Below are 27,990 nucleotides of genomic sequence, written 5' to 3'. Positions count from 1 at the left end.
CAAGATGTCCCAAAATAGCTGTAATGTAGTGAAATGACGCGCATGCGCAGATCGGGTATAGCCGTAAAGCATTATAATTTTCTAATTTTACTATTTTACTATATATAACTGTATTTTTTGTATTATATTCTAAATTGTAAAATTGTTCTATTCATACATTCTAGTTTTATTCTCAGTTATATTATATTCTGTATTTACTCCTTATTTTTTCTTATTATATATCTATATATATTTTTATTCCCTTTCACATAACGGTGCGGTCCTAAAAAAACATTTCGCTGAGTGTCATATTATGCATGGTTATGTATGTGACAAATAACATTTGATTTGATTTAATGTACACGTGCTGCAAATCGGACAAGGGACGCGGACTGGGTAACCACAGGCTTCTTTTATTTTGATAATCTTTGACTAGCTCTTCCAGTGTGTCTCATAGACTTCCGGTTTCGTGTCACGTGAGCGAGCAGCTGCTTTGCAGCACTTCCTCCTGATTAGCGCTCCTGTGTTTACATGCAGTCTGCAGAATGGAAAGACCTACGTGAACATTTGCAGGTAAAATAAATACATTGAATTCGTGCCCGTGTTTGTCTGTGTGTCCGGAAACTGCGAGAATTAGTGTCAGTAGCTTTTGTAAAGATTAAAGGCTGTGTGTGTAAAACACAACTAGCAGGCTAACACTGCACCAGCAGCCTGACTCGCTCGAACCGTTCTCAACACCGAGGCATGAATCCTGTTTACACTGTAATGTTAGATAGTGAGACACATCTGAGTATTTGTGTTTATTAGTTAGGTGATTAAACGTTGCTTCTGTATGGTGTATGTTATTGTACATTATCTTTAACAGAAGTTAGTAGTGCACATTCAGTCTAACCCGCCAGTCATAAAGGCTTCATTGTGTTCAATCAGTTCAATCCAGTTCAGATCCTTTTCTTGGCCTTTTTTAAAATATATATATATATATATATATATTTTTTTTTTTTTTTATTAAACCATGCTTTACATTAATAGATCATCTTCTGAAAGTTTTAGGCTGAACAGCGCGAACTTGAGTGCTGAGGTTCAGTATAATTCTGTAATTAAAGTAAATCGGTGCTTGTGGCTGTTTGTATTGTCGCACAGCTCTAGTCATTGATGTGGGAAACATTTATTAAAAAATAAAACATCTCCAGCTTCCACTTCTCCACACGAGATATCTAAAACGAGATCGTCACTTAGCAGCTACATGGTCATACAGTTCTATTGTAAAGAAATGTCCTTGACTGTTCAGAGCAGTTTGTTCTAAATGCTTCTGTATTTGTTGGTTTTGTGGTTTACTCGGTTTTATTTCACAAACGATTTCACAAATTAAAGTGTTTGCAAGTGAAGTAGGTAATTGCCTTGAGGTTTCATGATTTATTTGTAAACTGAGGATGTAAACTAGCTTCATTGACTACGTTTACATGGACAGCAGTAATCTAATTATTGAGCTTATTCTGATTTTGATTAAGGTGTTTACATGAGTTTTACATGTTATACAGCATTAACGGCACACGTCATTACGTCACCGCGCCACACCATCCGACGTTCCCTCCAGAATTTCAGGTATCAACATACAGTTGGTCTTCGTTATGGTACCGTATACAGTTTTGGGTGTTTCATTTGTAATTTTATGAAAGCTTCAAGTGAAGTTAATTTTTTGTCATGCTGTACATGCAAATAGACGACAGCTTGAAGCCGTGAGCTGCGTCCCAAACTGCGTACTTACTGTCTATATAGTAGCCGAGATGCACCTACTATATAGCAGGTAAGTACGTGGTTTCGGACGCAATCTCGCTCTTGTTTGCCGTAAAACGGTTGAGCACTGCCGTGTGTGTACGTGTCCTGTCGCAAAATGCAGTGAAAACTCCCACACAATGTTAATAGTGTGATTAAAGGTGTGTACATGTCTATAATGCACTTCCATAATGTGACCAAAACAGGAATACTCCACATGTCTTAATTCGATTTGTGTTTAATTCAAGTATGACTTTAATCGGATTAAGTTAATCACTAATCGCTATTTACATGGTAGTTTCTTAATCAGACTGTTGTCTTAATCGGGTTAAAATCGCAATATTGTTGTCCATGTAAACGTACTGACTGTTACATGACCAACCCCCCAAGACATACTGACAAGTCAAAACACTCACTGGGGAACAGAAAGAATGGCAGATATTATTATTATTATTATTATTATTATTATTATTATAATCGTAGCATTTTCTCATGCCATCTCTCAATGGAATGTGAAAACGAGGCCTCTGTTGCTGCTGAAAGGCATTTATAACATGATGGGTAGTCAGTCTTAAAGCTTGCAGATAGGATTGTTTTATTAGGCAGTATTATCTCTGGATTTGTTCTCAGATTGAATAAAGATTATGCTGAACGTTTTGCAGTCTGTGTGTTTGGCATGACCATAATATTAGCTCCCAAATATTAGATTGTAATCTTTAGTTCTGCTCAAAGCTGGTGGAATTCTTACGGGTCATGTGATTTGTGCAGTTCTGTAACCAGCTGATGAAGGTAAGGCATGTGAGTTTATTTAACAAGCTTTCAGCCTCTGATCTAACCAAGAGCTTGGCTTGCTTTCATGCTGTGTTGTTTTGAATGTTTTCTAAACTTAATGACAGGTACAAATATTCCTGTTGTCTGAGGGGGAAAAAAACCTAATGTGCAGCTTGAGCCCATCAATTCTTGTTCGTGTGAATAACAACAGACATAACAAGTCTACACACCCTTGTTAAAATCGCAGGCTTTTGTGATGTAAGACAATGAAACCAAGTGAAATCATAACAGTACTTTTTGCCACCCTCAAGGTGAAATTATAATCAGAAACATTCTTAGGGATGAATAGGAAAAATGTAAAAGTTACAATAACCTGGTTGCATAAAGTGTGCACACGCTTTTATAACTGGGGATGTGGCTGTGTTCAGAATGAACTAATCGTGTTCAATCTCATGTTCAAAAGTAATTATCATGCAGCTGTCATCAGTTAAATTATTCTGATTTACCTTAAATAAAGGCCAGCTGTTTCTATAGGATTTTATCTTTGGCTTCATCTGACTGCTAAAGCCATGGTCCACAAAGAGCTTACAAAGCATGCATAATCCCTGTAGAGACCCGGGGTAGAATATGTTCCCAGCATGCCCCTGCAGTTTGTAAAAGGTGACATATGGGGCAACTTGTTGGCCGTAAGTTGGTCGTGTCTGCTAAGGAAGAGGTCCTGGTGTTTGAGGAATGTGGTTAGCTGCGGCTTCCCCAGATACAACATAGTGCTTTGGCTCCAACTTCATATAGCCAGGCGGTTGGAAGGGACTGATCCAACCAAGTAGCTAGTCACGATAGACTCTTACCTAAAAAGACTGAGTTTTGTAATAAGATCAAAATAATAAGATGCTTTAACAAAGTATTAGTTTAGTGGTGAACACTTATGCAAACAGTTTATTGTTACTTTTCTTTTTCTTTTTTCCCCTTAAAATGTTTCTGGTTGTTTTTCACTTTATTTGTATACTTTGCAATTTCACATAAAAGGTGAGAAAAGATCTGACATTATTTGTCTTAGTGTTATTCTTTTACCTCACAGATTTTATACATACATGGAAGGGTATACTTTGTTGTTTCCTTGCTTGTCTTTTGGGAAGTTTATGTCTGCAGTGTTCTACACTGTGTTTTTTCAGTTCCTCCTTCTAGCAGAGAAACTTGCACTCTTAAGGCTCAACATGATAAAACAACTATATGAGAAATGAAACACATGACCTATTCCTACTGGTTTGGTTTGTTGTGAAATGATGTACAGGAAGGTTTCACGGCATGAAAGTTACTGTGAGAAGAATATAGCTGCAGCCAAAACCTTTAAGTCCTCAATTCCACCTTCAATGAAAATAAAAACTGAAGTGAAATTTACAGAAGAAAAGTGTGTTAACAATTTCCCCACAAAAAAAAAACTTAGTCAATTTAACTAAGTATATTTCCAGTAAGGTTTACAACACGGTAAGGATTAATCTGAACTGAAAGACTGGTAGAACCAAAGATTATTAATTAACTAAGTGTGTGCACGCACGTATGCATGCACCTACACCACTTGACTGAGAAACACAAAGAGGTGAACCAAGAAAACCCCAAACACTTGATCTTTCAAAACATTTCATAATATAATAGCCGTAGGCCTCAAAGCTGACACCAAAAAAAAAATAATGAAAACAAACCATCCATAATTTTCTTTGTTTCTATGTTTTAAGTTCTGTGAACGCACATGCAAATTGAGTTCAAAAACCATGCCCCAACTTTTCTAAGCAATCGGTTCAAGCAAAATTTACAAATTTTTTCCTGGTCTTTGAGGACTTGCATACGGAGCCCCTAAAGGGACATGGTGGTGGAAAAAAATTGGGATGGGAGAATTTATTTATTTATTTATTTTTAAGCTTTTGCATTCTCACGCAAAACTTTTGCGTTCCCTCGCAAAGATATTTCTTTGTTCTCTCGCGAAACCTGTGTTCTCTCGAGAGACTTCTGCGCGGTGGTTCACGCTTGTATCTTCACAGCATCACTTGAGTAATTTTTTCATCGCGACAATGCTCTTTCGCATAATATCCTTTTCAGGTGTCTTTCACTTGCGTCAAAACTGTGCCTTGATTTAAGCACACACCCCATTTCCTTATATTTGAGTCCAAGTTCAAAATAAAACTCTGAACCGCTCCATTGTGAACCTGTGGAGCTGTCTGAACAACTACCAGCGGGAAAATAAACAGGAAGTGTTTGACCGAACTCATAACAGGTTTAAAAAAAAATTTTTTCTCCCATCCCAATTTTTTTCCTCCACCATGTCCCTTTAGGGGCTCTGTACTTGCAAAATTATATCCAATGTAAAGGCAGTAAAATTTACACTTTGGGTTAGTTGCATATTTGCATGAATTAATTTAGCACAGAACTTAAATCATTTAAGTAATTGTATTTTTTTTGTGTATGTCATATTTACTAATAAATAATTTTTTTCAGTGTTCTTCTGCACATTTCCACAAACCTTAGCCATTTTGGATTCTCTGCCATAAGGATTAGCAGCAAGTCAGCCTTAGCTTAGTCATAACCCACAGTCCTGTGAATTGGCATGGAACAATGTGTTAACGTTCTATCCATATAAATATCGTTTCAGTGGTGCGACAGAATGGATACAATACTGTAAAAAAATAGTTAACCGAATTTCATTATCGAATAGTAATAATTACTATAATTATTTGCTAAACATATTTAATATATAAAGTGTTATTTTGTTATATTATATATTTAACAAACAGTATAATAACGTTTATCAGATAATCCACAACAGCATGAGAATATCAAGTGCTTATGTCAGTCCAAACTAACACATGGTGACTGTGTTAACACATGGTGTCTGAACATTTAAAAACATTTCTACTGCACACTTTATTCTACTATTTATTCAATTCAGACCAGACAAATTCACAGTTAAGGCAAAATATCTATTGGTTCTCTCGACTAACTCGAAATAAGGGTGCTAAATTAATTTTGCATGCTGAATGAGGTGTGAACCCCAAATCGACTCCAAATCCAAATGCCTGGAATCAGTGAATGAAGGTGGCATAGGGCTTTTTTAAATTCCCTATTTAGCTGATTTCTATAGCTCAACCACGCTTTTGAATCCTGCATTCTCTACTACACTGAGTGGAGTCTTGTAGCGGCACCTATGACTTTCTCAACCGCTGTGCTGATTTATTTAACCTGAATTGAATTAGCTGGGAAATGCTTTGTTAAAGCTGTGTGAGTGTGAAAGAGTGCGAGAGAAAGAGAGATTAGCACTGGCTTGTATGCTAGCGTATAGCTCATGTGAAACAGAGTGCTTATGAGAAGTATTTGAAGTATTTTATTTTTAAAACTCCTGCAGCCTTCTTTAGATGGAGTGTGAGCTTGATTAGATTTAAATGTTGATAACATTATTATTATAAGCAGTATTTTATTATGTTTAGTCTTGATTTTTCTTTATTATGCAGTCTGAGTCAAGTGCCTCATATTGAATGATAAAATACACTGTAGCGTTATAGCCCATACAAGTGAGTAGTGGTGAAGTATGAACTGGCATTTGGTTCAAAAAGAGTAAACATCCTGAATATAGAGTTAGCAGCATGCTCAGTAGAGATCAGAAAGTTCTGTAGTTCTTCACAGAGAAAGTATGATGTATGTTTATGATGTGTCGAGTACACGGGTGTGAGTTTCAACCTTATGAAGAATCTGCCTCCTGTATGTGGCTTGAAAATGTGGCTTGAAAATATGCCAACTAGGTGAACAAACATACCAGGCCAAATTTAATTCTCTATTTTAATAAACTACTGAAGGCCAAGAGCAACTTTCTTACAGAAGTTATACTGAATATCCTATCCAAATAATTTATTCATATTGATTTAAATTATTTGTATAAATTTATATTACTTCTGTGATCTTTGAAAATGTGAAAGTTGGCAGATTCCACAATATTGCTCTGTACTGCTGTCCCACCGTTAATTTTTCATACCCTTTCAGCCTAGGATAGGATGGAAGGTACTTTCACCTGCTCACTTTCAGAGACCTGTTCGTTCATCATCGTCACTATTCATCTTTAGTAAGCACTTTATCCTGGGGCACCTGTCTATCAGAGAGCATCACACACACAGTTCCATAGAGCTTCACCTCTGTCCAGGACTGTTTTGAAAGAAACTGTGGTCAGTTTTGGTGAATACGAGTCCTTTGTCGATTGAATACAATGCAAATGTAAACCTTCCAACAAAGGCTTTTTCATATAGTTGAATTGTCAAACAAGGTTTGCCTGGTTATTATTTGCACTTGAGGGAAAATATCATATTAAAAGGGAAGCACTTTAAATTCTAAATGAATGAATGAATTATCTTACTACATATGGCCAAGTGCCCCTGCTCTGTTTTGTGAGGGGAACAGGGAAAGAGTGTGTGGGGATGTGGGGGGGGCTTTGAGTGAACTGTGATGAGACAATCTTCTTGCTGTGCCTGGCTCTATTTACTAAGATGCTCTTTACACTCTGGCAACAATGGTCTGATATAAAGCTAGTGTTCTGTTTGCTGATAATTTAATTTAAATAATTTAATAAATTTCAGTAATTGATCTGAATATTTGGCATTCATATATTATGAATATTTCTTACATAACTGATTTATTAATTAGATTCTTTTTGCAATTAAATAGGTTAAATGGCCATAAAATGTACCTGTTTTTATCTGTCACATTATGTGTTTGTGTTTGGTATGTGTAGAAATAGGTGTCTTTGCTTTATTGTAATCTTATAATAGGAAATACTGGATAAATAGAACTATATTTAAGATATTTTCACTCACAGAGATGTTCTTGATTGCCTGTATAATAGTCATGTAAAGGTAATAAAATGAAAGTACCTTTATGGTAGTGGTTTTACAAAGGCTATATCAAGTTCAGTGGACAGTCTTGCCCTCAGTAGTGCTGTTAGGATTTTTGGAAAAACAACGTGGTTCCCCATCACTGAAGCGTTACAGAAATGTTTAGCATTTTTTCATCATGTCCTCCTGAAATTCCATTCACTGTGCTCTAAATGCTATTCCCATGAATTAGCTCACATCAGGAATGTAGCTGAAATTGTGTTCCTGTGCCAGCGTTGTGTAACAGTGTGTTGCGTAGTGTGGGGGGAGGGTTTAGACTTTACACTATCAGTTCAGCTTCACTTTAGTAGTCATTGTAGGACTGTTTCCTATGCTGCATAAATAAATAATGTCCTTATGCTGTTAAGCACACAGTACATGCCTGTCATAATTGTTAGGCTTGTGTTAACCTTCAGGCATTCTAAGGTTTAACAGAGAATTAGCAGTTTGTTTTACTTCAAGATATCCAGTTCATGTTCTAAGCATGTCTGACTGAGCTGTACTACATAATAATTCATTAATACACAAGTTATACACAGCTGATACATTCTGCCCCCGTTTAGCAGCTCAAGTGAACAAGATGTTACAGTTGGCTAAGACAAAATAGTTTTGTCATTTATCAGTTTTGTCTGATTGAGTTTCGAGTCAATCAGTAATAAAATGGTCTATGAGATTGGTGATGTCTGCATGTGTGATTAAAATGTTAGAAGACTATAAAAATGGCTATGGATTAATGAAATTTTTAATGGACTGTTGTTTCTTGTCCTCAGATTAACAGTCATAGGACAGTGATCTCCACCGTGGTCGGATCTCTGGCAAGCAGTAGTGAGTACTGGTTTAATTCCTCAAGCATTTCTAAGCAATTATTAGTATTGTACTGAGTAAGTGGTGAAAATTTTGAAAAGTTAGCAAAGCCCCCCCCAAACCCCCCCCCAATTAAAAATTAAATATAACAGTGTGGGAATATAACACTTTGCAACCTAGATTAATTGAGTTAATTATTCAATAAAAATGATGGGTAAAAGTATATATGTGTATATACACTATAAAGCTGTATGAACAGTGTAAAGCTATGTGAATGGTCCATACATTGTTCGACTGATAAAATTGACACTGGCATGGTGATAAACCATTGATAATGTCTAATCATTATTCTCATGGTATTTTGTGACTTTCTGCTGTTTGAGAAATCACCATCAAATTAGTGAAGCCCCATTTTTCTAAAGCTGTTTATGAAAACCAAATAAAATTATATCACCTGATACCAACTATAGGAGTATTTATTTCCTTTAATTTAGTATTGGTTACAAAATCAGTCTGGTCCCTTTCAAAGATTGCTGTTTCACTTGTTCGCAGGTACCACTCATTGCTGAGATACTGAAATGCTGCCAGATTAGTCAGGATCGCTTGTGATTGTGCTGTAGCTGACATTTTTTTCAACTTACATTTTGTGGGTGATTCACAGTTAACTGAGGTGGTTCTTAGACCATTATTTGAGCTGGAAAGCACTTAATCGGTGTAGAGCTGCAACAAGTAATCGATAAAATCTCTATCGATTATCGATAAAATCACATAAAAGAATCTCATTATCAATTATTCGATCTGTGCGCAGGATGGGATACATTTACTCACTGTGTTACTTATGTTCTGAAAATACGCATTGGAGAATACAGACCAAAGTTGTGTCCCAATTGATGTACTATACACTTACACTATGCACTCAGCCGACTAGTGTATGAATTTTAGATGGGTAGTATCGTCTCAAATGGAACGTTTAGGGGGGGTTTTTAATACTAACCGGAAGTATACGCCGTTTCCCAGTCGATGGCACATGTCATCAGAGGCAGGTGATGTGACGCCGCTAGCTTTAGCAGATACCCAGAGTCAACAAAAATGAGTTTCTCAGCGTTTTATGTCCAACATGACCTCAATCACCATCAGACGGAGGCTTAATCATCAAGTGGAATCTGAAAAAAGTGTGCGACCTCCAAGGCAGGGGCGCATTTTAGAAGATTGTAACCTGTAAACTTTACTAAATAGAGCTTGTGTAGCACGGAAGCACGACAGTGATGCACGAGCACAAACTTGTGTTTATATCCACAATGCTCCACTGTGTTCAAGGGGATGGGGAAACTAGTGCGAGTTGCTTAAAAGGTTTAGATTAATTCAGGTTTGTCATGTGCTGCATTTGCGTGCTTGCATTGTAAATTCTGTCGTTTATAACATGAGCGATCTATTAGTAATGAAGCCATGTTGCTCGCAATGTAGACATGGTGATAAACAGTAGTAGCACAAGTAAGATCTGTAATGTATAATTAAAACAGTACTATAACAGTAAATGTAAAACAATATGCCTAAAGGCAGTGAGTAACAAACAGCGAAAGATTTTAAAATTATTTTCGGAATGTAATTTAATTGTCAGTGCTTTTTTGTACAGCTATAAAAAATAATGCATAAATACTCTGCAATAACTCTACAATATTCAGAGGAGCTTGCAATTTTTTAAAAAATTGCTGCAGATTTTCCACAGATTTGGGCCAATACAGTCATGTGGCGTCATCACATCGCACATTCAGCCAAAGCCCTCTCCAATTCATGTGCGTTGAACATGAGTACAGCTTAAAGTTCTCATTTACCAACAAACGTCACTGCGAAAGACTGTGCAAAACTATTTTGTGTAATTGCAATTTCTCCAGTTCAAGTAGTTTTCCACAAAAAAACTCTGCAAGTTGCATCGCAGGTTTTGAAAAAAGCCTCAGCAAATCAGGAATTTTTGGCCGCAACAACCACACACAAAAACTCCTTGAAATCCTGTACGGACTGATTAGTTGTGCATGATGATGAAGTTTGAGAGAATTTATGCCATAGTAATTTTATTAAATGTAAATTCAAAATTCGGTTGAAGTTTTGACCAAGGAATTTCTGATTGGTGCATTATTGAGAATTATACTGACACCTCACTGTAATTACATGTGATTACATTTTAAGTGTCAGTGACATTTGCAGTACTACTCCTGGGGTGTGTGGTTTTGGTTCTTCATCTGTGTGTTGTATCACCTGTGATTTTTGACAGGACATGCAAAACCCAAACTTTGAAACGAGACACCCGCTGCAGGCAGAAGAGCAGGAAACTGGTTATGACCCTCTGCACAACTATAACCAAAACCGAGCCCGTGAGTAAAAGCAGATTCACATTATGGTTCAAATACTGTCAGCAGTGAGCAGCTTTTTCCCTAAATTTCAGTATCTAGCCATTAGGTAGTTGTGAGTGTTCCACGTTGCTCAGAATAAAGAGAACATGAGGCCATGTCAGGTGTAATGTTAGTACTAGCGTTGAACCCACTCTTTCTTTCAATTTATAACATATTGGATTGGACTAGTTTTACATGGGGAGGTGGGGTAATGTAATTAATACCAAAATATCTGTGGGATTTTACATTTACATATACATTTATGGCATTTTGGCAGACACTCTTATCCAGAGGAACTTACATTTATCTCATTTATAGAACTGAGCAATAGAGGGCTAATGGTCTTCCTCAAGGGCCGAATAGCAGCTTGGTTTTGCTGGGATTTGAACTCGCGACCTTCCAATCAGAAGTCCAGTGTCCACTATCTTAACCACTAACCTTATCACTAAGGGGATTCTCGTTGGTGTGATATCTCAAGAAGGAGTGGTTTACATGTTTGACTTGAGAAGTCTGAGGAGAATGGCTAGATTCAAGCTGACAGGAAAGCTACAGTAGCTCAAACTAATCACTCTTTTATAATCCTGGTGAGCAGTCACTGTTACCTGTATATCTTGTGGGAAAGGAGTTCTTGCACTTTTTCTTCAGTATGAAGACACAATAAGAACACTCACTCTTTCCTATCGTCCCCTGCCCAAATGAAACCAAAAACCAGTATTGGCGGAGTTTAAAACAGACCAGTTATGGGAATTTTGTTTCCTTTTGTTTTTAAGTTATCTACACAGTGATGTGTAAAATGATATTTACACAATTAATATTTACCCATTTCACTTTCTGCACACTTTATTGTATTATACTGTATATTTCATATCTACTTGTCACCTTTTCCTGTAAATTTCTTTTCCATGTCATAAGCAGACGTGCCAAACAGTGCTGCTGAGTCGACCTTCCAGTCATACAGGTCCTTAAGTGTTATTAGTATCATTAAATATCTACTAGCATAAAATTGTGAATATTTATGAATTAGAGGTCATTTTATATCAGTTTTATAGTATTGTTTGTGTATGAATTTATGTCTTTGTTGCTAAGCAGGAAAGAGTGGGATGATTTGTTCCAGAACAGCAACTATCTGGCCCGGGTCAGGGAGTCAGGCATTAACGGCCAGTTAAGGAGCAGCCGATTTCGCAGCATATGCTGGAAGGTATGAAACAATATCAGCTGCGATGCTGTTGTGCCATAACATGTCTGCTAAGTGAAGTCAGTGGTGATATTTATCATATGAATGAGCATGTGTTTGACACACTTGCCCTGGATTAATCAATGCCTGTGGTGTTTTAGCTCTACTTGGAAGTCCTGCCTGAGGATAAGAGCCAGTGGATAAAAAAGACCAAGGAGCATCGAGATCATTATGAGCAGATCAAAGAGAGGGTGAGTGTGTGTAAGTGTGTACGCATGTGAACACGCATGATCATTCATGGGATTTAAGTTGTAACACCATGTGTTGCCTTTCTTCCAGCACATCACAAACCCACGCAAAGCTGCAGGCCAGCAGGACCTGGTGGTGAACAACCCGTTGTCGCAAGATGAGGGGGTAAACCAGAGTTCTAGCAGAGATTTTTCCTCATGGAAGCCACTATACACCTGCACATTTCATTTACACACCATGTTCATTTTTCTCTCCAGAGTTTGTGGAACAAGTTCTTCCAGGATAAAGAGTTGCGGGGTATGATAAAGCAGGATGTGCTGAGAACGTAAGCGTGTGAACCACAAAATGCCCTCTCACACTAGCTCATGGCATATGAATTTTTATAAAGCTGGTTGTGCCTCAAGAAATAATACAACACAAAAATGTTCGAGGTTTCTGTGATCACAATGGAATTCTATCATATCAGTCTTATAGAGGCCATTTTTTGCAAGTTTTAAACAGTACTGTATAGTGCAAGATTACATTTTTGCACAAAATTCTGCAAACAAATCTGTGTGGCAGAAGAGCAGCTTCCTACTACCTACTGAATCAGCATCTCAACTGTATTTGCATGCTCCAGCTGTTAGTAGAATTTCAGGAAGGAACACTCGTCAGTTCCTGAAATGTGACAGTCCAGTCTGTCTGGGGGGGGGGGGGGAGTAGAAGAAGCTTTCTTGTCTGTGAAATGTGCACGATGAAATTTTGATTTGCAAAAATCCTAGGGCAGCTTCCAACAATACAAGGACACGAGACAATATAACTATATAATACTGTATAACAATACAAAACGATATACAACGTGGTCTAAAGTGACAGGTATTGTAAAACACTGAGTATGAAAGCACAAGATTTGAAAGCTTACCTTTAAATATCTTGAAAGTAATTTTGTAAGACTATAGCATTATACTAAATAATGTCCTTGTCATGCCTAGGTGTTTGTTTAACTGTAGCATTGATTTGCTTGTCAATAATAAGAAAATGGTGAAATATCATGTGTTTCTACATCAGTCTTTTGTGCAGCTGTTGATATATGTGATTGTTTCTGTACAGGTTTCCAGAGATGCGTTTTTTTCAAGAGGATGATGTACGGACTAAACTGACTGATATTCTCTTCTGCTACGCACGAGAAAATGAGCAGTTACTATATAAACAGGTGCTCTCGTTCATGCATGGTGTTTGTTTCTGTGGTGTTAGTCCTAAACCCTTACTGCATCTGTAACCTTCACATGAAACAGTCTTTCAGAAAGTGCTGATGAAAATGTATCTGTATTGTCTGTAATGCTGTCTTCTTACATGTAGCGGTGCATCTAAAAAAAAATTGAATATCGTGGAAAGGTTAATTTTTTCCATAATTAAATTAAGAAAGTGGAATTTTCATATATTCTAGATTCATTACGCATAAAGTGAAATATTTCAAGTCTTTTTTGTTTGTTTGTTTTAATTTTGATTACGGCTTACAGCCCATGGAAATCAAAATAAAAAATTTAGGATAGAGAAATGTTGACCTGAGAAGAGCTCTAATCAGCTAATGAACTCAAAACACCTGCAAAGGTTTTCTGAGTCTTTAATATCTGTCTGGTTCAGTACACACAACCATAATTATGGGGAAGGTTAAAGTAAATTTTTCATTTGATTTGGAAATCAAGGTTCCAGAGTCTAGAGGAAGAGTGGAGAGGCACAGAATCCAAGTTGCTTGAAGTCCAGTGTGAAGTTTCCGCAGTTAGTGATGATTTGGGGTGCCATGTCATCTGCTGGTGTTGGTCCACTGTGTTTTCTCAAGTCGAGAGTCAATGCAGCATCTACCAGGAGATTTTAGAGCACTTCATGCTTCCATCTGCTGACAAGCTTTATGAAGATGCTGATTTCCTTTTCCAGCAGGACTTGGCACCTGCCCACAGTGCCAAAACTTCCAGTAACTAGTTTACTGACCATGGTGTTACTGTGCTTGATTTGCCAGCCAACTGTTTGACCTGAACCCCATAGAGAATCTATGAGAGACACCAGAACCAACAATACAGACGAGCTGAAGGCCGCTATCAAAGCAATCTGAGCTTCCAGTACACCTCAGCAGTGCCACAGGCTGATTGCCTCCATGCCACGCCACATTGATGCAGTAATTCGTGCAAAAGGAGCCGCAACCAAGTATTGAGTGCATAAATTAACATTCTTTTCAGAAGGTTGACATTTTTGTATTATAAATTATTTATTCTAATATTTTGAGATACTGGAATTTTGATTTCCATGAGCTGTAAGTCATAATCATCAAGATTAAAACAAACAAAAAAAAAGGCTTGAAATATTTCACTTCATGTGTAATGAATCTAGAATATATGAAAGTTCCACTTTTTGAATTAAATTATGGGGGGGGGGAAATAACTTCATTATATTATAATTTCCAACCGAGCTTCAGCTCTCTTTCTATCTTAATTTTTAGTTTATTTGTCTGCCTTTTTACCTATAACTAACTTTTTTCTGTATCTGTCTAGGGTATGCATGAGTTGTTGGCTCCTATAGTATTTGTTTTGCACACTGACCATCAGGCATTTCTGCATGCCAGTGAGACTGGCAGTCCAAGGTTAGTCCCACCCACCATGCCACATCATGCCACACTCTCTATTAATGTCAATGCTTCTCCAGCACTCAACACTTCCTAGTTAGTGTTTATATCCCAATGATCTGCCCACTGACAGTTAATGCAGTTCTTTGCAATAAATTGCCCATAAAAGGTGCATTTGTATGTTTAATTATTGTAAATGTGTTTTATAGTAAGGAGATGATGGTGGTGCTGGATCCAAAGTTTCATGAGCATGATGCATAGTGAGTAACCATGCTGAATTGAAGTAACTGTCGTTGTACTTTTAATCCTCCGTCACTGACCAGGGAACGCATTATGTTGTTGGGTTGTCGATTCATCCATCTGAGATTTTCACTGTAGCGAGATCTCATGAGCGAGTGGTTAAATGTTTGTATGAGTTATATGGTGTTATCATTGCTATCATTTATATGTTGTGACCAGCAGATGAGTTGATTCGATTTTTGGTATTGTCCCAAACAGGGTCAATGTCACAGCACAGTCAAATGTCTGAAACACTTTTTCTTCAATAATTCCCTTCCTGTTTATCATAAAGAGGTGTTACTTACACCTTCCATTTTCATTGCTATCTACGATTTTTTTTTTACCATCAGTCCAGCCATCAGTGTTCATCTGACTGACATTCTCGTTAGCGTGATATCACAAGATAATGTGGATTTATATGGAATTATTATTGTAACCAGCAGATGAACTGATTAGCTTTTTGGGATTGATCCAAACAGGGTCAAGGGCACAGCAAAGTCAAATGTCTGAAATAAGTTTTTCTTCAATGGCTTCCTTCACGTTTGAAGTATATGTTCAGTGTAGTTCTGGTGTACACTTTAGTAACAAGAAGGACTAGACCTGTTAGTGGTGGAGGCATCATCGCTAACGCCATTGGTGTTGAGTTCGACTTGTGTGCAGTGCTAAAAAGACTCACCCTTTCATTCTGCATACCCATAGTGCCATGTTCGTACAACTCATGGAAACAGCAGAGCCCTGGTTCTCCAGTTTTGAGCGGGAGGTGCGCAAGGTGTGTCCCAACTGCACTTTCACTTCCTCCCCCAAATCAGACTTGGCATAGATGCTGTGTTGTGTTAATGTTGTGTGAACGTTGTGGTGATGTTGCAGGGAAAGGAAGAGATGCTCACCAGCATTCCTTTTGCCAGACCCCAGGACTGTGGCCCTTCTGTGGCCATTGTGACCAAAGTAAACCGAATTCAAGACCAGCTGGTAAAAAAGCATGATATTGAACTGCACATGCACCTGAACCGCCTGGAGATCGCACCTCAGATATACGGCATGTAAGTGCACACAAATACAGGACACACCCACATACATGCATGCTAGAGAAAGTATGTGCTAATGGCTTAGGCATTAAGGGTATGAAAAAATGTGTTTGTAAAATTTTTGTGTGTATGTGAGTTTCCATGTGGGTGTGTGCACATCAGAAAAATATGCATGTAATTTAGAGCCTGAAGGAGTAAGTAATGTTACTGTGTGTAATGTTCCCTGTGTGTTTACAAGTAAGAAGAAAGTGTGTATTTACGACTAGGGACTAGTCTGGAGTGTGAATGTGTTACTATAGTAATTGACCAACATTTGCTGTGAACCTACATACACGGCACAAGGTATTACTAAAGACAAAACAAACTATAGACCACTAAAACTCAAATAGAATGTCAAATAGAAAACAAATCGAAAACTGCACCAAAATTAGAAATAGTTTTCTTAAAATTGAAATTAAACAAGACTTTTATGATTGTAGGGAAAGCAGTCTAAATTGAGCCCCGTTGGGTTGGCTATGTTTTGTACCAACATTCACCAGAGGAGGAAGTAGGCCCTGTTGCACAACATCATTCTAATGTGTAAATTCAAATGGTTGAATTTTCTACATCAGAAAAATTAATAAGCAAATAGTTTGTCATTGCTGATGTCAAGAGGTAAAAAAACTACTGAGAAGCTAGATAAAAATAGAAATTAATTTGAATAATCAGAGCTATAGCTACACTCATGCATACTAGAAAATGTGTTTATTATTAGACATTAGGGTGTTACTATAGTAACTGACTATTTGTTTTGGTGTTTGTGTGTGTGTGTGTGTGTGTGTGTGTGTGTGTGTGTGTGTGTTATAGTCGCTGGGTCCGCCTGTTGTTTGGCAGGGAGTTTCCTCTGCAGGACCTGCTGGTGGTGTGGGACGCACTGCTTGCAGACAGCATCACTCTGGATCTGGTGGATTACGTGTTTGTAGCCATGCTGCTTTACATCAGAGATGCACGTGAGTTTTTTGCATGTCCATTTGTTTTTGACACATAAATCATCATGTTGACATTTAAATGACCTTGCAAAGTGCTTTGACCTTGACTTGAAAGTAGTTTGCTTAATTGTATAGTGTACAGTACAGTGCTGTGAAGACATATTTCCCCCATTCTGATTTCTTCTTTTTTTGTATCTCATACAAATAGTTTTAGATCTTCAAATGAAATGCAACATAAAACAAAGGCAACCTGAGTAAACACACAATACAGTTTTTATTTTAAAAAATGTATTTGTTTGTATTTCCTCATTTGTAAGTCGCTTTGGATAAAAGTGTCTCCTAAAAGAATAAATGTAAATGGATTGAAGCAAAAAAAAAGTGATCCCACACCACACATCCACCCATGTGAAAAACTAATTACCCCCTTAAACTTAAAATCTGGTTGTGCCACTTTTAGCAGCAATAACTGCAACCAAACGCTTGTGATAACTGGAGATCAGTCTTTCACAGCACTGTGGTGGAATTTTGGCCCACTCTTCTTTGCAGAACTGCTTTAGTTCAGCCACACTGCCTGTTCAATGTCCTGTCACAACATCTCGAATTGGTTCAAGTCAGGACTCATGTCAGGCCACTACAAAACTTTAATGTTGCTTTTCTTGAACCATTCAGAGGTGGGCTTACTCCTATGCTTTAGATCATTGTCTTGCTGCATAATCCAGTTGCGCTTGAGTTTCAACAGACAAACTGAAGACCGGATATTCTCCTTTAAAATTTTCTGGTAGAGAACAGAATCAATGTTTCCCTCAATTATTCATATAGTTTATTGCTATAGTTGCCCAGGCCCTGAAGCAGCAAAGCATCCCCACACAATCACATTTCCACCACCATGCTTGATGTTCTTTTTGTGGAGTTCTGTGTTTCATTTACTCCAGATGTAACGGGACCCCCGTCTTCCAAACAGTTCCACTTTCGACTCATCAGTCCACAGAACATTCTCCCAAAAGGTTTGAGGATCATCAAGGTGTGTTTTGGCAAAATTCAGATAAGCCTTAATGTTCTTCTGGGTTAGCAGTGGTTTTCACCTCGCCACTCTTCCATGGATGCCATTTTTGCCCAGCGTCTTTCTGATAGTGGAGTAATGAGCAGTGGCCTTTATTGATGCAAGAGAGGCCTGTAGGTCCTTTGATGTTGTCCTTGGCTCTTTTGTGACTTCCTGGATGAGTGGTTGCTGTGCTCTTGGAGGAATTTTGGAAGGTCGGCCACTTCTGGGAAGGTTCGCTACTGTGCCGAGTTTTTCCATTTGGAGATAATGTTATGGCTCTCACTGTGGTTCTTTGAAGTCCCAGAACCTTTGAAATAGCTTTGTAACCCTTCCCAGACTGATGTATTTCAATCACCTTCTTCCTCATCATTTCTGGAATTTCATAATTTTGGCATAATGTGCTACTGGGTAAGACATTTGAACCAAGTTCATGTTGTTGAAAAAGTTTTATTTAAGTGTTGATTTGATTGAACAGGGTTTGCAGTAATCAGGCCTGGTTGTGACTAGTCCAGCTGAACCCCATTATGAATGCAGTTTCATAGATTTGAGGAATTAGTAATTACAAGGGCAAATACATTTTTACACAAGCTCAGTTGGTATTGATAACTTTTTTGCTTCAATAAATAACGCTATCATTTAAAAACTGTATTTTGTGTTTACTCAGACTGCCTTTGATTTATCTTTTGATTTTATTTTAATATACACAAAACAGAAGAAATACTTTTTCACAGCAATGTAGATTCTCTAAATCTGCATCGTTCGAATGAAACAGGACCAATTTCACTGTTTGCTCTTCTTATTTGGTTACTTTGAAGGCAAACGTGATCATCTAATTGATAAGGTTTGTATGTTAGAATTATCTAGTTATATTGAGATGTTTGTGTCTTCCAGCCAAATGATTAGGTTTTAAATTGAAATATGGGAACCGTAGAAGCTGTATGTCATCATGGTCATGTCCTCAGCCAGACATGGGTCAGATTAAATTTTAATGCAGACAGGCTACATTTGTTTTTCCACGGCCATCTCCTGTTTTGTGCTAACACTGTTTAAGATTAAGAAAAAATGCTTTTTCCGTTCAGTTAATATTTAATAATGTTTGAAGATGTTTAATATGTTTCTAATAATGCATGCATCATTTTGTAATTCCTGTAATTAGTGATTGCCAGTAGCTTTCAGACATGTCTTGGCCTCCTGATGCACTACCCACCTGTTGGAGACATTCACGCTCTTCTGCACAAAGCGCTGTTCCTGAGAGACCCAAAGGTATCAGTATACACAGTCTGTGGTGCAGAATCCTGAAAAAAAGTAGGACAGATTTGAGCAGGGTATTGTATAGGCAGGAGAAACTGAAAGAGTGAGAGGGATTTATGGAGCTTTCAAGAACTCCTAGTATGGTGTGTAATGCTTATGTGATAACACGCACACGTGCCATGGTATTTTGCAAAAGGATTTTATTTTTCAAGGGCTTTGGCAGCTGTTATCTTCAGATGTGAGAATTTTGGTGATTACTGCACAAGTTTAACAGGTTGTGGTGGCAAGAGCATGGTTTTCTCTGTCTGGGGATTAATAAAGTATTATCTTATGTTAAATGCTAGAAAAGAACTTCAATATTAAGTAAGTTGTTTAAAGTTGACAATGCAGTTATTATGGGATGAATAAAGTTTTTTTTTTTTTTTAACTAATAATATTTATTCATGATAGACAGTAAACTGTTCATGTTGTCCCAAATCACCCGTTTGTGACCTTGCTTGCGCCACTTGACATCTGAACGTTTTTTTTTACTTTCAGAATAATCCAAGGCCGGTCAACTATCAGTTCCAACAAAACCTTGACTACTACAATAACCACGGAGCTGACTTCGTCGACAGGGCGCGGTAGGTTTGTGATGAAATGTTTTTGTGTCATTGTTAAAAGAACTTATCGTAAAAGAAACATCTAAATGTTGTGGGAGTATGGTAAATGCAGCACATAATTCCTGCGCTCTTTTGCTAATTTTGCATAAAATTTAAGAAACACTTGTGTCTGTGGTCATCACCTTAAGCACCATCCTTCCAAAGCTTGTTACGTATGCTTTATCGTTCTCTGACTCTCTGCATTTTAGCACGGTTAGCACCAAAGTGGCTCCCCTCAACATCAATAAGGTCTCCAGCTCTCTGCTTAGCTTCGGTAGGAAGCTCATTGCCCCTATGGGTGGAGTCTCCAGTGGTGTCTCGCCAATCAACAGCGAAGTGTTGTCTTCTCCATCTCCACAACCTCAGCCACCTCGGACTTCAGCTGAGCTACCGTCTAACACTGTGTCCTCTCGTACACAAATGCATGTGGCACAACAGCGTCTGCTGAAGTCTGAGAGCATGCCTGTGCATCTCAGTAAAGGTGAGAATACACACTTTCAGATTGTTACTGACACACACACACACACCTACATTGACATGTACACTATATGGCAAAAGTTTGTGGACCTCTGACCATCACACCACACACAGACATTCTATACAAATGTGGTTCTGCCCCAAATTGTTACCACAAAGTTGGAAGCACACAACTGTATAGAATTTCTTTGTATGCTGTAGCATTACACTTTCCCTTCACTGGAACTAAGAGGGCCAAAACCTGTTCCAGCATAACAATGTAACTGTGCACAAAGCGAGCTCCATGAAGACATGTCCTGTACAGAGCCCTGACCTCAACCCCACTGAACACCTTTGGGATGAACTGGAACACCGACTGCACCCCAGACCTCCTCACCAACATCTGTGTCTGACCTCACTAATGCTCTTGTAACTGAATGATCACAAATCCCCACAGCCATGCTCCAAAATCTAGTGGAAAGCCTTCCCAGAAGAGTGGAGCTTAGTATAAGAGGAAAGGGGGAATAAATCCACATACTTTTGGACATATAGTGTACGCTTGCATGTTTATTAGTGATTAGTTGGGATAGTTGTTGCTTTTTCCTTCTTGCATGGAAAAAGCAACACTCCCTGAAGTAATACAAAAACGATAAAAGTTTCTAGTCAGTAAAACTCTGAATATTGGTGTATCTGTGCAGTTTGAATAGTAGCCTTATTCCACATATCTATTAGATGTAGGTTCCCCTGGAGCATCTCAGATCTCTCTTCCCAGCCAGATACTATCTGACATGCCAGGTAACTGTTCTTTTAGCTACTATGTTTTGCTTTCGTGTCACTGTACCTTAGTGTGTAGCTGCCTGCTTTCTCCGTGTTGTTTGCATGCATCACTATACATGATCACTAAGTTGCATTTCTACCTGTATAAGTGTTTAATCAAGGCAACTGAGAGAACTGCATTTAAATCAAATCAAATAAATCAAATTATACAATATACCATAAAATAGTCATGTGAAAAAATAAGTACATCCCATGGAAATGGTTGGCTTTTTTTTTTTTTTTTTTTAATACATATTTGGACAAGCAAACATTTGATCCTCTTTGAAACAGTGCCTATTAATAAAGTTGAAATACTTTTTTTTTTTTTTTTTTTTTTTTTATCATAGAATTTTTATTGGGAAACCGTATTTTACATAACACCCCATCCAACAACCCCACCATACCCGGCCCCAACAAATAATCAGAGCCAAAACCAGAAGAAAGGGGGAGACAAAAAAAACAACAAACAAACAAACCACAAAAACAATAATTAAAAAAAAAGATAAAAAGTAAGATGATTAGTATTTACCGTCTACCTTCCCTCAATCCACCTCCAGCATTCGTACATCATTGAAGTAGGTAATAAATTGTTACCATTTTCCCAAAAATGATTCACCCCTGCCTCTGATGTTATACTTGATTTTTTTCAAGTTTTAAAAAGAACATTGAATCTGTAAGCCAGACTGTTATAGAGGGGGGTTGTGGAGAGGTCCAAGAAAGCAATATTCTGCGCCGAGCGAGTAACAATGCAAAAGCCACAACACTAGCTTGTTTATGGTTCAGAGGCTGACGCTGAGATGAAACACCGAAGATAGCAATTAAAGGATAGACGTCCAATTTGATTTTAAGAACGTCGGACATTGTTTCGAAGAAAGAGTTCCAGAAGTTCTGCAGTTTGGGACAGAGTGCAAACATATGACTGAGGTTACAGGGTGAAAGTTTGCATTTTTCACAATACAGGAATATTGGGATATATTTTAGATAGTTTACTCCTAGAGAGGTGAGCTCTATGGACCACTTTAAATTGTATGAAACTAAGTCTAGCACATGACGTGGTGGTACGTATATTATCTAATGCTCTGCCCCAGTAATCATCCTCAAGCTCCAGGCCCAATTCCTCTTCCCAAGCACTAATGATTTTGATATTGTAAGAATTGTCCTGTGCCCGGATCGTTGCATATATCTGTGAAAAAATACCACCCTTATGAGGATTCAGCTTGAACACCTCTTCCCAGGCAGACTTTGTAGGTAAGGAGGGAAAACCAGCGAATAGGGAGGAGACACCATGCCTAAATTGAAAGAAACGGAATAGGTGAGACTGAAGCAGGCTGAATGAAGAGGATAATTCAGAAAAGTTTGTAAACACATTATTAATGAAAAGATCTTCAAAGCATTTCAGACCCTTCTTCTACCACAAAGAGAATGTGGAATCTATAAAGGAGAGGGGAAAGATTGAAATACTTGAACAAAACCACAAGGAAAATTAGCTATTTCATTCATTTATTCAAAAGAAATATGCTAAAATGCTAAATATATTCAACCCCATCAGACTAATACTTGACAAACACCTTTTGCAGTAACAGCTTTAAATGTGTTGGGGTAAGTTCCTTGGGACCATTGACCTGCTGAAAGGTGTCTCCCAAGCTTTTGTTTTTAGCAGACTGAAGCAGGTTCTCCTGCATACTACTCCCTGTATTTTGCACCATCCATCTGTCCACCATCAATTTTAATAAGATGCCCAGTTCCCGCTGAGGAAAAGATCCCCACAACATGATTTGGGCCTTGTCTAGTCAGTGCCTGGGTGGTGTCATACAGTTTCCATTTCCTTACAATTGATCCAACAGTGCTCACTGGGACATCCACACACTGATATTATTTTGTAGCCTTTTCCTTGCACATGTCCATAACATGATCACTAATTTTCTTACAAGGTTCTTTCATCTACATTTTCACAGTTTTTTTTTTTCTTTCTTTCAGATTCTCAGTCTAAACAATGGCACTTGAATTAAGGGGGGGCTTTTATCTAGAAATAGTAACCTTTTTAAGAATTCACAGATAGAACTCAAATGTAAGATACCTGTGTCCTCATTAGGACAATAAGTTTCATCTGTCAAGTTGGAGCATCCACAGCACTTCCATTAACGCAGATTCATTAAGCAGCATTTTTTCTTTTTTTTTGATGATCTGTTGACAAATTTGACTGTGAAAATTTACTTTGAAAACGTATTTGTTTGCAATAAAATACTGGCTGGAACAATCTGTGTAAATGTCATTTGTAAATCCAGATGAATCTGATGACTTTTAAGGGTGTTGAATACTTTTAAAAGGCATTATATTCTCTGACATTAGCATGAACAGGTAAATGTGTCTACTAAAACTGGATCTTTAGAATGTTATTCTCAAAACATTTTCAAAAAAAATTGGACCAATATTACAACTGCACTCAGTGTGTCTGGGTCATTTACTAAACATCAACAACCGTGGCATGTTGATTACATTTATTCACTTAGCAGACGCTTTTATCCAAAGCGACTAACAAATGGTTTAGAATCAGTTGAGAGGCTTGTTTGACAGGTTGTTGACAGTGTATAGATGGGTTTTTGACTGTTTCTAGACTCTACAGTGAACTACCCAAAAAAAAGTGTTACGAAATTTAACATTGTCACATGCTTACTAACCTATGTACTACAGTATATACAGTTGGTCAGTGTAAAATGGTGCCTATTTCCTTAATGTTGTACATTACCTGAATGCTTGATTTTGCATGCCTTCCTCTGCACTGCCTCTATTCTTTATATCTTACAGTAGATTACATTACAAATACAAAATTTTGTAAAAAGTTTGTGGACACATTCATGTGCACTTGTTGAACATGCCTATCCAGATTTATTCCCCCTTTGCTGTTGTAATAAGCTCCACTCTTCTGGGAAGTCTTTCCACTAGATTTTGCAGCGTGGCTGTGGGGATTTATGTTCATTCAGCTACAAGAGCATTAGTGAGGTTGAGGTCAGGTACTGATGTTGGGATGTCGAGGAGGCTCCAGTTCCAGTTCATCCCAAAGGTGTTCAGTGGGGTTGAGGTCAGGACTCTGTGCAGGACACTTGAGTTCTTCTACTCCAACCTTAACACACCATGTCTTCATGGAGTTCACTTTGTGCACAGGGGCATTGTCATGCTGGAACAGGTTTGGGCCTCTTAGTTCCAGTGAAGTAAAACTGTAAAGCTAAAGCATAGAAAGACATCCTATACAGTTGTGTGCTTCAAACCTTGTGGTAACAGTTTGAGGAAGAACCACATATAGGTGTGATGGTCAAGTGTCCACATACCATTGGCCATTTAGTGTACTTAGCAAATCACCTACCACAGTTTACCTATATGATCTGATTTCTTAAGTTCTGTGGTTTCACTACAGCTTTTCCCGTCGTTGTACTAATGGTTGTACAATTTTTTTTCCTACTGCTCATTTTTCAGGTCAGCCCTCCAGGACCGTGAGCTCCTCACCAAGTGTTGAGAGTCTGTCAGGTGGGAGGGACCAGGCCATGTCATCCCCACCTCTTCCTGCCTCCAAGGGGCGGGAGTCAAGCACATCATCACCTCCTCTCTCTGCCACGAAGAAAGATTTATTCTTCAACATCAGTCGTTCACGTTCTCACAGCAAATCCATAGGCAAAAAGGATCTGGTGAGCCACTGTGTTGCTTTTACCCTCTCAGCCTTTCAGTTTTCAGCTACATGCTCCTTCCATCCACTACATATCCACAGTCGATCTATCAAGATATTTAATAATTGGAACAGTTTTTAATAAACAGTGCTGGATAAATGCAGTATATGATGTACATTATACCAGAAATTGGTTAAATGTGGATTGAGAAGCTACTAAATAGGCCATGTAATGAATCAGTAAACCAAAGAATTAGTTTTCGGTCATATGGAATGTTGGGGGTTACAGTCTTTATTCAGTATGCTATACTGTATAAGACCAGATCAGGGCAAAAGCAGTGTAGATTGTTCATGTGAAAACCTCACTCTGCCATGATTAGAAACTGAGAAAAATGTGTTGCAGTGCAATTAAAGAAGAAAAGCCTGAAATTGCACACAACCCGCAACAACTGACATCGTTTTTTTTTTCTAGGAAGCAACAGTAAGAAATGTATTAGGAAATACATAAAGGGTAGTCCTTGTTAGATGTTTGATCAACTAAATGTTCGACATTTGTCTGTTTGAGGTGAACATTTAAACTTGCTGTTATAAGTTTATAGTCAGTGGTACACATGTGAGTATATGTCTCCAGGAAGAGTTGGAGACCCAAGTGTCCTTACTCCAGGGGCAGATCAATGATCTGGAGGCCATGAGCAAATATTGTGCCAAGATGATGAATGTGCACATCGGTGAGTCGAATAGGCCACTTAAGATAAAATGTCATGTTGAAGGTACGTCATTGAAAATAACAACTTGCTTTTTTTTTCACATGATGAACAGGCAAGATTCAGGACGTGATACTGCAGGAGCATCTGCAGAAGGAGGATGAGGTGCTGGTATCACTTGCTGGACTTAAGCAGGTTTGTCCTAATTCAATATACACATCAACTGAATTACAAAACTGTTATAAAACAGCATAGCTAGCAGGATATTACAAACTCATGCCTGTCCTGATTGAGTTTTTGTTCAAAATGCCAAACATATCTTATATAATCATTTTGAACCTTCACATGAGCTCCGGCTGAAGGTTTCACAGAGACATAAACACACGACCCTCATTGTGCCTCTCCTCAGATTAAGGACATCTTAAAGGGAGCACTGCGCTTTAATCAAAGTCAGCTGGAGGCTGAGGAGAATGAGGAGATCACAATAGCAGATGATCACTACTGCTCTACAGGTCAGAACGCAGCTCAGCAGGAGGAATCCACATCTGCGGCCAATACGGATACTGAAATTGTTCAGCCAAGCTCTCAGCTGGACTTCAGCCATCTCTCTGAGCAAGAGCAAGAAATGGAGACACTAGAAAAGACAACAATGCCAAGTGAGGGGGCACATACCACAGAACCACAGGTTAGGAGAGGATTACACATGTAGCATTCACACACGTATGTCTTCAATGATGTCTCAGACATCACTGGTGTATAGTAATAGTAAGACCAGGCAAATTCATTTAATCCTAAAGATGAACAGCTAAACATCTTCAAGATCTTTTAGGGTGTTGTTTAGGGTTTTTATTATTATTATTATTATTATTTTTTTAAACAAAAACCTAATTGCCTTGACAACCAAAGAGCTTCATAGCCATAAGATTAAGTTGTATTTTTTAACATGCCCTGCCCCGCCCTGCCCCGCCCTATTTATTGTTCATGTGAGTGTATTAAAATAACCCATCCCTATTTTCTTTGCTTTCACCCCAGATTGCTGAGCGGAGGAACTGGGATGACTACATCCTGGTCTCACAGGATGGGGATCTTCAACCAACTGAGGGCGAGATTGCTGTGCCCTTCAAACAGGGGCGGGGTTTCGGCATGGCAGAGTTTCAGGACCCTCTGATGGGAACCACCTCTGGATCATCCAGCCCAGAAGAGGGCAGCACTAACAGCAAGGACTCTGATTTTACCATTGTCAACCCGGCTGACCTTTGAACCCTAATATTAATTCAGTCTGTCTGAGCTTTATCCTTTGAATCATTCTAAGAGGATAAGACATTCTGCTGGACTTTTGCACTTGTGAACTTGGGCTGATCGCCTTATGGGATCTTTGGTCCCTTTAAACCTAGACCCCATTTCATCTATGTGTTCTCATAGGCTTGTATTCTAAATATGTCTATACACCTGTATCCTGTGACCCAAACTTTTGTTTGCACATTGGATTTAGTTACCTAATTACCGTAATTTACCTTAAAACACAAGTAAACCCAGTTTATTTGATGAATCCTGAATACCATGCCATACCACTGCAAATATAACCCCCTCACAGACTCCTACATGTAGCCCAATCCTAATAGTACTCAAATCTTTCAGTACTCAAACCTCTCTTCCTCTTTCTCTCTGTGTTTGCATAATGTCTGTGATAAAGAAGAGGGCAGTGGCATACATACACCATGTGTCTTAAGTAAACCAGAAAGGGGAAATGTGATTGACATGGACTATATCAGTAACCTTGCTTTCTCTCTAGTATTGATTGTTCATTATCCAGTGCCTCAATACATGTCTGTTTATATGCCCATTCTGTTCTTTTTATTTCTATATAATTTTAACACATAGATTGCAATGTAAGCTTTTGTTAAATTATGTTTTCCATCTTTGTTTTTTTTTATTATTATTAAATCCTTGATATGTGAACTGTACCTTTTTTTTTTTTCTCTCTCTCTCTCTTATGTTTTTTGTTTAAGTTCTTTCAGCCCTTAAGGTAACTGTACAGCATTGCACGTGTGGGATGTTGGAATGATATTAACTCCAGAAGAATAAAAAGGCATTATTGCTCTTGCCTAACCCTGTGTTATTTCGAATATGATTGTCATTCTCTCTTTGAGTGTTTTCTTAAAAAGAGCTCTTTAATTTGACTCCAATTTGTTGTAAAGAGCCAGACATCAAAAGATAGCTATGTCTTTTATTCTATATAATTTCACTTGTGCTTCATCACAAGTTCCTGATCCTCCAGTTCTCTAAAGGTGGCTTGGGCTGAATCTGAAGCGTGTCTTCATGCTGACATGGTTGCTCAGCTATACCTCCCTGTAAATGTATTTGCCTAGAAATTAAAACTGCTGTGATGTCAAATGAAGAACAGTTCGGGGCATTTATAGATCTGTGCGACAGGACTGCATTTCCATTAAGTAAAACATTTAATATTCACTCTTATTTCTAGGCATCATTGCATACTATGTACGCCTGTA

The 27,990-nt window shown here is 38.1% G+C and overlaps 1 protein-coding gene across 4 annotated transcripts; it reads left to right on the top strand.

Moving 5' to 3' along the window:
- tbc1d5 (TBC1 domain family, member 5) lies at positions 1-27,988 on the top strand. Of its 4 annotated transcripts, none has more exons than XM_053638141.1 (23): positions 1-552; positions 8,201-8,255; positions 10,504-10,603; positions 11,537-11,579; positions 11,711-11,819; positions 11,957-12,046; positions 12,135-12,209; positions 12,302-12,369; positions 13,134-13,236; positions 14,570-14,658; positions 14,850-14,900; positions 15,619-15,688; positions 15,787-15,959; positions 16,791-16,933; positions 19,111-19,217; positions 19,743-19,828; positions 20,056-20,327; positions 21,035-21,097; positions 24,590-24,798; positions 25,408-25,504; positions 25,596-25,675; positions 25,890-26,136; positions 26,513-26,647. In XM_053638141.1, exons 3-23 carry the CDS (start codon positions 10,507-10,509, stop codon positions 26,518-26,520), a joined length of 2,280 nt encoding a protein of 759 aa, XP_053494116.1. In that variant the 5' UTR covers positions 1-552; positions 8,201-8,255; positions 10,504-10,506; the 3' UTR covers positions 26,521-26,647. The 4 variants fall into 4 exon arrangements, with proteins under 4 accessions (XP_053494116.1, XP_053494113.1, XP_053494114.1 ...); XM_053638138.1 differs by having other exon boundaries at positions 4-552; positions 20,065-20,327; positions 25,890-26,165; positions 26,513-27,988; XM_053638137.1 differs by having other exon boundaries at positions 7-552; positions 25,890-26,165; positions 26,513-27,987.
- Positions 27,989-27,990: the final 2 nt, after the last annotated feature.

Source organism: Ictalurus furcatus, chromosome 12, assembly GCF_023375685.1.
Source record: "Ictalurus furcatus strain D&B chromosome 12, Billie_1.0, whole genome shotgun sequence".
In the NCBI taxonomy this organism is placed as follows: domain Eukaryota; kingdom Metazoa; phylum Chordata; class Actinopteri; order Siluriformes; family Ictaluridae; genus Ictalurus; species Ictalurus furcatus.
The sequence above is the reverse complement of the archived record's forward strand: the minus strand, read 5'-3'. Positions and strand labels throughout refer to the sequence as shown.

Bases quoted from the DNA above. Each gene is read 5' to 3' on its own strand.
- tbc1d5 (XM_053638137.1), top strand. From the start codon at position 10,507: ATGCAAAACCCAAACTTTGAAACGAGACACCCGCTGCAGGCAGAAGAG. The intron at 13,237-14,569 runs GTGCTCTCGTTC...GTATCTGTCTAG, and splicing joins AGCAGTTACTATATAAACAG to GGTATGCATGAGTTGTTGGC. The intron at 16,934-19,110 runs GTGAGTTTTTTG...TCCTGTAATTAG, and splicing joins GCTTTACATCAGAGATGCAC to TGATTGCCAGTAGCTTTCAG.